The sequence below is a fragment of the Astyanax mexicanus genome, chromosome 11, assembly GCF_023375975.1.
Source record: "Astyanax mexicanus isolate ESR-SI-001 chromosome 11, AstMex3_surface, whole genome shotgun sequence".
NCBI lineage: Eukaryota > Metazoa > Chordata > Actinopteri > Characiformes > Acestrorhamphidae > Astyanax > Astyanax mexicanus.
Window position 1 is genome coordinate 33,759,460 of NC_064418.1, and position 13,531 is coordinate 33,772,990.

Here is a 13,531-nt window from a genome sequence, read left to right on the forward strand (position 1 = left end):
AAATAGACTAGAAAGTAGATATTTATTGATAGTGCACCTAATAATCCGGGGTGATTTATAGTGTAAAAAATATGGTAGATAAACTAGGTACTTTATAGTATTTGTAAACTATACTGGGCTTCACAAGAGCAGCTTTGAAGATGGTAAGGCTAGCAAATGCCCACCTGTGTATTCCTCATTATATTTTCCAAGTAAAAGCTAACCTTTATAGCCAAAGCTAATGCGAGCACCATAACACAGCTAAGTAATTAGCTTCATGTCTCCACCTGTCTCTCTATCTGTCAGTTGTTCATTTAGTAATCTGTTCATCAGCTGTCTACGCCAGGATTGCATGTGTTTGCATTCTCTGGAAGCACAGCCAGCAGTAAATCTTCTTTATAGCATTGGCTCCTAAAAGCTAGATATTTTTATTGAATGAAGACTATAGTGGGGTAATCTTGAACACCATCTGCCAATGTAAAACGTGTTCTATTCATTTCTTCATCAGTGCTGCTGTATAGTTTTTTAGTTTATTGTGTGTGGTATATGGCAGGCACTTTTTTAGTACCTAAAATCACTTGTGGTTTCAAGCGACCTGATAAGGGATTAAGTTGTGACATCTAAACCTTACAGAGCACTGATTGTATAGAAAGAAAAGTCACAGTACACTGTACTATACAAAAATACAATGTGTACATATACAAACTGTTTTTTTTTATTACTTTTTTGCTGCTTGATACAAAAGCAAATTTACATTTATTTGATTTTACATGGCAAAATGTACAAGAAGTAAATCTGCCCAACATTTGTTTACTCCAATCTTTGATCCCCTGTGCATTGAATTATTGACTTGTGGTAAAAAAAATACAGTAAATTTGAATTTTTCAATATATATTGCAGAAAAAAATACTGCAATGTCAAGTTTTTTTTCCTAATATCATGCAGCTTTAGTATACTAGGATTCTGTATAGTACTAAAAGTATGTTCTATGACTCACAACAGTGGTGGAATCCTTTTTGGTATTTTGTAAAACAGGGTCTAAAAAGAGTCATCTACACACAGACAGTTTTAAGTCAGATTTATCAGACCTTTTTTATTCAATTTTTGCTTGATTAATAACACGAAACAACCATTTTTTTAAATATTGGGCTTTCAATGCAGCATCTGCAGTACAGACTAACTTTTCATCAGTTCAGGGATTGAAAAAGCTTCACATGTTCTAAAATTGTTTAAGAAAATTGTAGCCTATAGTAAGTTGAGTAGTGTTAAATATGTTGCAGCCTATGATGAGGTAGAGCATGTGCACGGTTAAAGAGCCTCTTAGAACTGTGCAAATTGAAAATGTGATCGCATTGCAGAGAATAGTTTAGCCATTCCATTCCAGGAGTGAAAGCTGCAAGCTCACGGAATGGATTATTCTATTGAAGTAAACTGCCAAGGCCAAGGCGAGCATGTCATCAATATCTGATGGTTCTGTTGGTCCTGTGAAGCGCAGTAGAGCTGTGTTATGATGATTGTGGGTGCAGGCTTTGTGGATCCAAGCGCTCCGGAGGATTTATGAAACATGAAAGATTCTCCAATGATCATCCCACTGCAGGAGGAATGTTAGCAGCCGGGAGAGAGTCAGAGTTTCTCTCACCGGCTTTCTCAGATGAAAGGAATGGAGTAGACATGGCACAGAGAAATAAAGAGTAAGGATAAATTAAGTGTTTATGACTGCTCTGTACAGAGATTCTTAGGAAAATAAGAAAAAAGCCTTGTTGAATAAGCCTGTCCAAAAGGTGCGTTCTACAACCTTGATGAGTCTTAAAGAAATGTCATGTTACAGATGACTATAGAATGTTTGGAATCTTGAGGTGTTTTCCAGAGTCCGCTGTGTAGAGCAGTGGAATGTTCTACAGGGAGCCTCCCGTGTATCTTTAGATACATTCCAACTCCTAGAAAAGTCAAGGTGAAGAAGAACAGGTGCTTAGCTCATTTGTTGCCAGTGAAATTGTTGTTGTTACATTGAAATCATGCTCTTCAAAAGGCTTAGTCTTTGAGAAGCAAAGATGGGCAGATCCCCAATTTGTTACAGATGTGGGAGTGAATTATTGAAATGTTCAAAAACATTGTTCCTAAAAGAATGCATATTTTCCTTCCACAGTGTTTATATGATTAAATGATTTAGGATGTGAATTCACCGTGTGAAAGGCAAGGTGTGAACATGCATGATCTCTTACCAATGTACAGATCTTACCGATTCAACACTGACATAACCACATGGGCAGGGGATTATTTTCATAGACATTGGTCAAACTTTACTGGACAAACCTGAAGCCTTGTGATAACCATGTCCAAGAGACAAAGCAAGGACCATCCAGACTGTCACCAGCAGCAAGTCCAATCACCAGGGTCTATCATTGCATAGTTTTGAGTTAATACACTTAATTGTGATGGCAGCATAAATGGAGAAAAGTAGACTAATATGTGAGACCAAGATATGTTGCCTTCAAGAAGGCAACTTTTCCTGGGATTGCCATACCTTTTTCACCAAGAAAATTCAACTGCATGCTACACATTTAAAAGATTATGGCTGTGGAAGTAGAGGGTATGGGTACATATTGTTGGACAAATTAAGATATGTTTGCACACTTCATTACATGGCCTCATTTGTTTGAAATGCCTTTTGAAGCCATTTTATACCTGCATACCTGCGCATTCTTTCTCTGAACCTAGACTGCTCTCCAGTAGGTGAAAAAAGTTAGTACATACTATTGCTCATAACTGATTTCAATTCAGCAAAGCCATCAATGGCCTTGAGGGCAAATGTGCTCTTTTTCTATATTTCTCCCACTCTCTCTCTATTGTTTTTTTCCTTTTACTTGCTGTGCTAGCCTGAGCCGTCAAGATGACATTTCTGTAGTTGAGCATAAGCATAGGTTTGTGCCAGAGGCTGTTGTTGGGGTGGCAAATTCACTGTCACCAGCAGTGTTCCACATATCTGCAATTCTCATACGAAATGTTACCTTTGATATCTCTCTATGATGTACAGCTTCATATAATTATCAAAGGCACCCAATAATGGTGGACTGTTTGATATTTTTGAACGCTATTTCACCATCTTGTGCCAATTCAAACTCTTCTCCCTTTGATTCAATAGAATGACCCCTGAAGCAACTGTCCTTGGTGCTTCACTACAGCTGTTTCTACTATGGAATTTGTCTGTATATTATCTCTTCCATGGCAAGCATTTAGACAAACCTCCAATCAGCATTCCCTTTTTGTTGCTTGCCATGATCTTTTATGACCCTTCATTACCAAAGATCAGTAGAAGCTGCACTCTCAAATGTGGTCCTATGGGTGCGAGATTTCATGTTCAAACATCAGCCTAGAATCTTAGCAAAGGTTCTAATGACAGTTGTGTGGTGTCACCACATGATATCATCTCCAGACTCATGAGATCACTGTTTGTCTAGTCTGTCTAGTTAACATCCTGTGTTTTAAACTACACCAAGACAAACAAATTTGACTCACTTAATCTGAAGGTTAATTCATTTCTGATGTAAAAAATCCTGTTGTGGAGATGTTTGAGCCTTCCTCTTGGGTCAGATTCCAGTTTTCTATACTGGAGACAAGATCAGACAACCATACGTGTGCTAAGAAAAGATGAAAACAAATTTGACCTTAACCTTTAACCCCTTTGTGCAGAGAACACACCATACACACCAATGAACACACATGTCTAGAGCAGTGGGCAGCCATAACTTCAACACCCAGGGAGCAGTGAGGGTTCAGTACCTTGTTCAAGGGGTCTACTGTGGCTGCTTTCCAAACCTGTTTATTGAACAAATAACCCTGTCATCGATAACCGCCCACTCTTAACTGCTAAACCTTCAAAAAGTGGAAAAGAAGAGAGGTACAGACTTGTTTTGGTTCCATGCCCAGTCTTGTACAGTCAATGTTCACCTCTCACCTTCAGTGTTCCCAAATACTTACAGCAAAGACAGATCCATGATCACTGCTTGGTCTTTACCTCATTGCCTCAAAGAGTCAGCCAGTTCTGTTAACCAATCAAAATAGTAAGGGAAAAGGAACTCCCCAGTGTGCTTCTTGGGAAAGCAGGATGCCAGTAATGGCTCACAGATACTGGTTCTCTAAGGCTCAAGGAGAGGCACCCTTGTGTTTAAATTGCCCTCATTGAAGGCCAAAGGAATGATGAAAACAGAGTCTCCTAAGGAGAGCTTGTAGAGCCTCCACTCAATGTCTTTGCTGGTTTCTTTCAAAGGAGGGGGCGTGAGGACATTTGAACAAATTGTTCATGTTTAACCCCCAGGTAGTTGTTTCTCAAGTGGTGTTTGTGAGGCCATGAAGAAGATATTTGGTTTCAGGTCAGTCTGTTGAAAGTGGAATAACTGGAATGTACAGATATGTTTCAGTCAAGATTTCCATGTAAACCCTCTCCTGACAGACCTGGAGTCTTATAAAAGTGGCTAAATCTTTTTCTATGTAGCAGTTCTCATTATAGGAAATGGAAACTAAGGTAGGCACCACAGTGGTTTCACAGGTAGGTTGCACAGTGCACAGATCCTCGACCATTGGTTTGTGGGTTTGGTTCTTGGCCAGTTAATTTAATTGAATGGGCACAAAAAGAAGTACCTTTTGTCACAGACCTACAGTGACTTTGATCAGGAAGAAATGTGGAAAAAAGATGGATGATTGGAAATTGAGGTTGTGAGTCAGATCTTGTTTTGGGAAAGCTGCCATTGATCTTTTTTTGCCTGTAGTAGAGTGTTAAGCACCCTCTGTTATAGCCTCCATATAGCCTACATCCGATGAACTGAAATTTTTGGTCACATGCTCTCTATCAAACTGATTGTAGTCCTGATTGCACTGTTCATTCTGATAGCTCTAAAGTGGCTGGAGAAAAGCAGTGATTATTAAGATAATTCAGTTGCGATGCAAAGAACCATGGTCCCTTCTTGAAAGCAGGAATGTCCGCTTGCTGACTTGAGAGGAGATTTTTCTTTTTCACATGGGTTGTCTGGTACATTGGATCAGAGCCATAAGAGGTTACAAGGTTCAGCCTGACTATGCATGGTTGAACCTCATAGCCTAGAAATGGTACATCAACAGTACAGGTTGTCAGGAACTCTAAATGATAGTAACTGCAATGATTAAAATGAGACGAGTGAAATCATGAGCAAGATTATTCTTCCAGTCATCTTGTTCTGGGTTTCTATTCCTATTATGCAAGAGAATGTTTGATTGTTTTCTCCCGTTGAGCCTGGACATGAGGTGGTGCCCAAATAATGCCACACATCATGCCTCTACTGCTACTGCACACTTAGAATAATGATATTCACATCTTGTTGGTGCACCTGACGCTCAGTTTGCACTTCAGGATTGAAAGGTTTTGTTGAGATCAATCTCTAAATTTATTCATAAGGTTATTAATTTTTCAACAGCATGTCTTCCCTTTGCATGGAAGGATTTCTAGCTCCCATTGTTTGCTTCGCAGTCAAACCAGCAGTTGCATTTGTTCAGTAGAATTTTACACAGAATAGAGGAATTTAGGAAGACTTGTCAGCTTTTGGGGAAAAAAAACCCTCAAATCATAAGCCTATAACTAAGCAGTGCTTACCCCACTGTCCCACTTTAGCTTACACCAGCAAGGCAGTAGCCTCCAGCTGCTTCTCTATATTCAAGCCAGGGAGGTCCCTGTTTTGGTGGGCTCATGGCACATGGTTTATTGTGTGTAGAGTCTAAGGAGCATCGTATGGCATGTAGAAATTGAATCATTCATCTCCAAGTAAACACACAGGTGGCAGGTGTCCTTTGAGATCAGATTTTCTGACAAGAAAGGAATCAGTATGCACCACAATAAGATAACCAAACACATGCTTAAAGGTGTTCTTCTGCTAAAACCCACTTTTTCTTGCTCGATGTGAAATGCAATAGGTCCCTTTGAGTTGTATATGCATGCTGCACATTAAACTGTTCCTCAACCTCCATTGTCTGCAGTAGCTAGTAAAAGAAAATATTCAGAAAATTGAGTTGATGAGGAAAAGCACCGTGTCTACATCAGTGCGTGCTTTAATATTCTTGGCCTCAACCACCTTGGCACCTTGGACCTGGACTACCCACCTCTGTTTGTTTAAATCTGTTCACAGAGGATCTCCGGTGGATTTTGCATTTTACAGCGACTCTAAAAATAGGTCAGTGGCTGAACTGCAACTAGCAGGGCATTACACACTTGTAAAGTTACTTATGCAAGACATTGCAAGGACTCAGTGTAATTTTTTTTTAACATTTCTAACTGTTGTCCGTGTTGTCCGTGGTTAGCATTAGAGACCATGAACAGGACTAGGCTGTCAAAGAACAGGAGTTAGACATGTAAACTAAATTAATGAGCTCTCTAGTCATCAGATCATGGAGTGTATTCTGAAAGTGGAGCTGCATGAATCTGAATGACGAATTACTTGTGGCTGGAGAGGAAGCATGTGGAAATGAATGTGTCCTTATTTAAATAAGGTCCTTTTCTTAAAGGTACTAATTACGTGCAGGCAGGCTTCTTGTAGGCAAGCTGTGAGGTCAGGCAGAGAGTGTGTGGTGTGGTGTGGTGTGGTCTGTTGTGGTGATCATTGGCCAGGTTTGTGCTGAATACATTTATATCCAGGTTCACTGATTCTCAGCTTCAGCTATGTGGGGTAAAGCAGTGTGAGTTTAGACGCATGCCAGTGTTCAGCCTTTAGAGCTGGGGCTCATTTTTACACACATGCGAGGATGGAGAGAGTCTTACTGCGGCTCACAGAGGACAAACTCTCTCGCTCCTCTCTTTTTTTAAATCATTCTTTGTCAGTCTTTTTGTTTATCTTTCTCCATCATTTTTGTCTTACTGTCTCTGTATCTCCCCATCTCTTTAAATCTTTCCACACCTCTTGCTCCCTCCCTTTTTTGATTCCCTGTCTTTATTTCTCTCCCTCTGTATCTCTCCCTCTCTCTTTCTCTCTGTCTCTTTATTTCTCTCCCTCTGTATATCTCCCTCTCTCTTACTTGCTGTATCTTTAATTCTTTATTTCTCTCCCTCTGTATCTCTCCCTCTCTCTTTCTCTATTTCTCTTTATTTCTCTCCTTCTGTATCTCTCCCTCTCTTTCTTTCTCTCTGTCTCTTTATTTATCTCTCTCTGTATCTCTCCCTCTCTCTCTTTCTCTGTCTCTTTATTTCTCTCCCTCTCTCTCTTTTTCTCTGTCTCTTCATTTCTCTACCCCATATCTCTGCCTCTCTCTCTTTCTTTGTGTGTCTTTATTTCTCTCTGTGTATCTCTCCCTCTCTCTTTCTCTGTCTCTTTATTTCTCACTCTCTTTTCGTTCAACATCTCTCTGTATGCTTCTCTTCTTTGTATCTCTCTTCTTTTCTTTTAGCTCCCTTCTTTATTTCTCTCTTTTTACCTCTTTTCCTCTCCCTTTCTCTCTTTTTTCTTCTCACAAATAAATTCAGTAAGATTCCTGTCCTCCTTCTTTCTCTTTTTTCTCCTGTACTATCTTCCTCTCCTTTCTTCTTTCTCTTTCTCTATCCCCTCATTTTAGTCTTTGCCTTTCTCCCTTTTGCTCTCTCTCTCTCTCTCTCTCTCACACACACACACAGTTCAGTTTAGTTCAGTTCAGTAAGATCCCGCTCTCTCACTGTCTTTCCCCCTCGCTTTCTGTCCCTTGCTCTCCCACTGTGTCCCCTGCCCCCCCTTTCTCTCTCTCTCTCTCTCTCTTCCCCTCTTCTCTCTTTCATGATCATTGATTAATTGTTCTTTGGCTGGCTATCTCTCTGAGCTCTAGCATTAGTTCTCAGATCTTTAGGGTTGGATACTCTCTCTCTCTCTGCATCTCTCTCTCCCTTTCTCTCTCTCTCTCTCTCTCTCTCTCTCTCTCTTTCTCTCTCTCTCTCGCGCTCTCTCTCCTTTTCTCTCTGTGCTGAATCCTCAGTAGCGACTCTCAGTCTCGCTGCAGATTCAGTCACCAGTTGAATGCGGGGAGCGTGGGAATGAATGAATGAGTGGATATGGACGTTTTTGTGCGTTGGGGCGGAGGACTGGCTCGCTGTCCCTGATGAGAGAGCTTTTTCAGGGGGGCTCCCCGCACCTCCTTTCTGTCTGTGTCTGGGGAACAGCCTCGGTCCTTCCTCCATGCCTGATTCTGTGGCTGGCTCCTGCAGCTCTGTGAGTACTGCACCTGTAGGGACTTTGGACAGGGCATCAGCAGAGCAGAAAGAGGCGAGGGGAGTTTTCTTTAGTGCTAACAGGTTGTTGGCTTGGAGCTTTGCTGAGGGAGAGTGCACTGTAGCTCAGGCTTTTGATGGCTATGGAATTGTGTACAGCAGTAGAGTAATGGATATAAATCATTGAGATCACTGTTTATTGTTTCTTTGTGAATTTCTGGTAGAATGTAGAGCTATCAGCCCTGAAGCAAGTTTATCATTTTTTCTCATGCTCCCTCTTTTAGTGTCTCCTTCTCTCTCATTCTCTTGCTCACTTGCTGTCTGTCTTTCACCTCTCATTAGTTGGCTGTTTCTGCTTGACCTCTTAATGTAGGTCATTTCTGCTCAATGGTGCATTGTTTAAACATGACAATCATGAATATAATCATATATACAATATATGCATATGTATACATGTTCATGTGTGAGTCTGTGGGAACGCACCATTAATGACCTAGTTCCTTTGATGTTTAGAGCTGCTGAGAATGACCACTATCCATAAGCAATGAGATCATTTTTTTACCCTCTCTCTTTAAATTTTGCCACTTCTTTTAGTTTGCTAGTTTCTTGTATGCTGGGGTATGTTGGTTTGTCTGTGGGTTTATGTGTGTGTCTTAACTGCCTGTTTCCACCCAATTGTTAGCACTCCACTTTCACAAAATGCTACTAGCGTTGGGAGTGTGACTAGCATGTGCTTTCTCTGGGGAGCTGCATCTTTTTATTCATTTTTTTTGTACTGCTGAACAGGCTTTAAGGAGAGCACAAAATGCCAGTTCTGCCTGAAAGACTGTAGGTGATCAATCCATCCATACCATCCCTGTTCAGTTAACAAACATATGTGTTGACTAGCTGGACCATCTCACCCACCCATGTTCTAGTAATGGGCACCTGGGCTAATTAGCCAGGCCACCTTGTCTATCCATGTAGCAAATGCCTGCACTGACCAGCTAGGCCAGCCTTCTCACACATTCCACTAACATGTGCCTGCACTGACCAGCTAGGTCATCCTGCCCACTTGTGCACTGCTAACAAACTCATGTACTAACTAGATAACTGATGAGTTCATCCTGCCTATTCAGAATGATCAAGAACAGTTGTGCTCTGAGACTATTTGTCACAGATGGCTGGAGCATCACCAAGGATGAAACTTTCACAGTGACAGGACCAGCATGTTTATGTATGTGTGCACATTAATTCTGTGCAAAGGACTTTTATCACTCAATAGTGGCATGCTCCCTGCATTCTTTCATGTGGTTTTGATGTGTCTAAGTGATCTGAGTGCATCTTCTTATTTTCTTTTTCTCTCTCCCCTTCCCTCCTTTTTTCAGCTACCAGTTCCACTAAATTGGAAGACCTGAGCTATCTTGATGAGCAGCGTAACACACCACTGCGCACCTCCATACGGATGCCCTGGCACAACACCGGAGGAAGGCCACCCCAAGACAGAGGTAAAATTACACCACATTTTCTCCTCTCTGTGCAGGTAGCCACACAGATCCTCCAAATCAAGTCCTGTACCCTGCAAAGACAAACAGAACACTGCCATTGCTCATCTCCTCCGGTTTAACATAGATTATTTATCCTATATTTGCTTCTCATTACTGGCTTCCTGTATGTTTTAGCTTTGCATTTAAGATCTTGCTTTTTGTTTGAGTCTTTAAATGGTTTGAACACTTTAGCCCTCTTTAAGCTTTTGCAAACATGTATCATTAAGGCCACACAGATCTTCCAATCAGCTTCTGCTGGTTGTCCATAAATCTAGTCTGAAGCACAGAGGAAGCCATGCTTTTGCAGTTATTGCTCCTAATCTATGGGATGAGTTACCACTATATGTTAGGCTAGCCCCCCACACTGTTGTTTTTTAACCCACTTCTTAAATAATTTTTTTGTTCTTTGGCTTTTAATTAAAATTAAGAGTTGGTATTGTTTTTTGTGGTTTAATTTTATTTATGTTTTGGCTTGTCTTGCATTCATTAACGTATCTATTGCTGGACATCACTTTGGTCAACATTTGTAGTTTTAAAACGTTCTTTATAAATAAAATTGACGATGACTGTGGCATGATCTAACAGGCATGCGATGCAGTCTTATTTTGAATCACATGCTGTGGGATCTAATTTTTCCTGGAAAGATCGCAGGACACCACTGTGCTGGCATTCATTAATTACGTTTTGAGTCATGGGAAGGTTTATAATTTGTTAGAAGGAAATACCAGTCTTGTTTTGCAATTATGCTCTTTTACACTAAAGACGATTGCAGTCCAAGTCCAGCGCGAAGAACACAAGTTGCACTACTAGCTGAAGATAAATGTTGCAAACTCCATATCACTACCCCTGAGAAGAGTCCAGATCTAATCAATGAGCATCAGTACCTGGTGTCACAGATGCTCTGGGTGGCTGCATGCATTTAGATCCTCACAGCTTCTGGTATGAAACCTTCCTATATAGTAGTGATGCTATTACTGCAGTTAAGGGTGGACAAACCTAATATTAATACACTTGAGAAGAGTTGGAGTGGTATTAGTGATCCAGAACTAATCATTTAGCTTCAGTACCTAACCTCACCTGTACTTTAGGTGACTGGATGCAATGAGATTTTCACAGAATGATTGCATTTTTAAGTGGCTTGATCTTACACAGATATAATCCTGAAGTGAACAGGTATAAATAGGGTCCATTACTGCAGCAAATGGGGCATCAGTTTAGTTTACAAGTATTATTGATTTGAGAGATAAGAATAAAAATAGAGTTTGGACTATTGTTTAAGGATTCACTGAATATTTTGCAACCAAAATAATTTGTTCAAAGATGGCAAAAAAACACTTTCGAGGTTAAGCCGTGATAAGACAAAGTAATCTAAACCAAACTCTGTCTTTGATAATGCCATCAAACACAACCAGCTCGGATGTTAACAGTGTTTAGTAAATAATGTTATATGTTTAGTATTCTGCCTTTGGGCTTCGGCCATATGTTTATGTTAGTTTGGTTTCGACCAAATAAAATCACATTTCGGTTCATCCCTACTCATGTTGTGGTGTTAGCTTAAAGCATGTTAGAAGGTGTGAGCCTGTACATAGCTTGTACTTATGCAGGTTATCCTGTGCACATTTGCAGCTGCTGTTGAGTTTATGCTGGAGTTTTCTTGGGGAAGCCCAAGGCATAAATAATGCAGATCTACATCACTGAGCACTCACATACTTTTCCAACTGGTCTATTTCTCGCTCCCTCGATCTCTCTCTCTCTCTCTCTCTCTCTCTCTCTCTCTCTCTCGTTCTTTTCCTCACTTTCCCTTTTCCTGCATGCAAAACAGCAAGGGTTATGTAAACACCGGACACAGTAAATATGAATGTTTTGCAACAGGCTGTGTTTGCTTTTTAGCTTTTCTCAGAGCTTGTACATTTTCTGGTGAAGGTCTTCACAAATAAACCTTTGCTCCTCACGCCCCTACATTAGCCAGCAACAGCCCAAACAGACTTTCTTTGCGCTAAAATCTTTTATATGTGAATAAATGGATGATTAGAGAGGTCTGTTCAAAATGTGTCCCTGCGGGGTGTGCTGGTGTTTGTGCTGTCTTCCTCTATCCCTAACTGTAGTCATTTTCTATCACCACCCAATAGCCAGCTAGGACTACCCTTTCATAGAATGCTACAGCATTGAGTGTAAAGTATAGTATTTAATTTGCTTCATCTTTTCCAGCTGCTTCTAGTGCAACATCATTGGACAGCTAAAATTTGCTTGGAGGGGAATACTAAATGCCAGTTCTATACATCTATACAGCTAACAGAAGTTCATATTGGCTCACTAGTTGATGAGGGAGGGCCAACCTACTTCGCCATATTTAGCTAACATATTCATCTCAGTGAACTGCACACCACAGTCCCTAAAAATAAAAAAACATTGTTGCTCCCGCTTGCACTCAAGGACCATGAAAGATTTTTCATTATTATATTCATTTAAGTCTACATTGTTATCATAGAAATTGATAATACAGCTCTGGAAAAAAATAAGAGACCACTTAAAAATGATGAGTTGTTTTTTTTTTTTTTTACCAAATAACCAAGAGGAAGATGGATGATCACAAGCCATCTAACCAAGCTGAACTGCTTGAATTTTTGCACCAGGAGTGCAGGCATAAAGTTATCCAAAAGCAGTTTGTAAGACTGGTGGAGGAGAACATGCCAAGAGTCATAAAACTGTGATAAAAAAAAAAACAGGGAATTTCAACCAAATATTAATTTCTGAATTCTTAAAATTTTATGAATATGAACTTGTTTTCTTTGCATTATGTGAGCTCTGAAAGCTCTGCATCTTTTTTGTTATTTTAGCCATTTTTCATTTTCTGCGAATAAATGCTCTGAATGACAATATTTTTATTTGTAATTTGGGAGAAATTTTGTTTGTAGTTTATAGAATAAAACAACAATGTTCATTTTACTCAAACACATACCTATGAATAGTAAAATCAGAGACACTGATTCAAAAACTGAAGTGGTTTCTTATTTTTTCCAGAGATGTATATGATTTGTGACTTGAAAATACTTGACATGTAAGAATTATTATATTTTAAAAAGAATCGTTGAGCAGGCTCGCTCATACAGCTCTGTATTTTGTTGCAAAAACCTCCTTTGTGGTGATGGATAAGAACATTAAAAAAAATTAATTTCTTAGGTAATAAATAATCTTCACTCTGTAAAAGGGCATTTCTTTTTTCTTTTTTTTTACATCTTTAATATAAATAAATCTTCAGTGCTTCATTGCAAGCTGCGGCATGCCTGATGTGTTGGTCCTTAGACAGCCACACCACTTGGAAACTTTAAAAGCTTGTGTTTTGCTGAAAATCTGTCTCTGCATGTTGCACAGAGACAAACGAATTACTGATTCTTAAGTGGTTCTGTTGAAAAAGATGAGTAGAGCCCCGGACTTCAGATTGGATGATAATACATTCCCTTCTGCATCCTCCTCCTCCATTCAGAGCTGCCAGGCACACTGCACCTAACCTACTCTTTCATCCTGAGAGGGAAGGGAGGGAATGCAGTGAAAGAGAGAGGGAGATAGAGAGAGAGAGCGCGCCCAAAAGAGAAGAGGAACAGAAAGAGAGGGGTAGTGATGGAGGGCTGGGGGTGGTATGTTTGAAACAGCTTGAGGAGATGAGAAGAAGAAAGAGGTGATGGAGAAAATGGTTGAGCGGTTGAAGCAGAAGAGCAAATGAATGTGTGACAGCAGCTGTTTGAGTTCTTACACACGCACACACACAAACACGCACACACAGCAAAGGGCTGATCTCTGATTCCGAGCAGCCGAGCTGTCCTGCAGAGGAATATTT

General features: G+C 40.2%; 1 protein-coding gene across 5 annotated transcripts in view; it reads left to right on the forward strand.

Annotated features, from left to right (window-relative positions):
- tanc1b (tetratricopeptide repeat, ankyrin repeat and coiled-coil containing 1b) overlaps positions 1 to 13,531 on the forward strand; it is a 168,612-nt gene that overhangs the window by 108,315 nt on the left and 46,766 nt on the right. For 4 of the 5 annotated variants that reach the window (XM_049484700.1, XM_049484701.1, XM_049484704.1 and 1 more), the window contains one exon: positions 9,538 to 9,657. In XM_049484700.1, the coding sequence (XP_049340657.1) occupies positions 9,538 to 9,657 (120 nt within the window). Of the gene's footprint in view, positions 1 to 7,924; positions 8,172 to 9,537; positions 9,658 to 13,531 lie in introns of those variants that run through there. The other variant, XM_049484703.1, reaches the window with a different exon arrangement.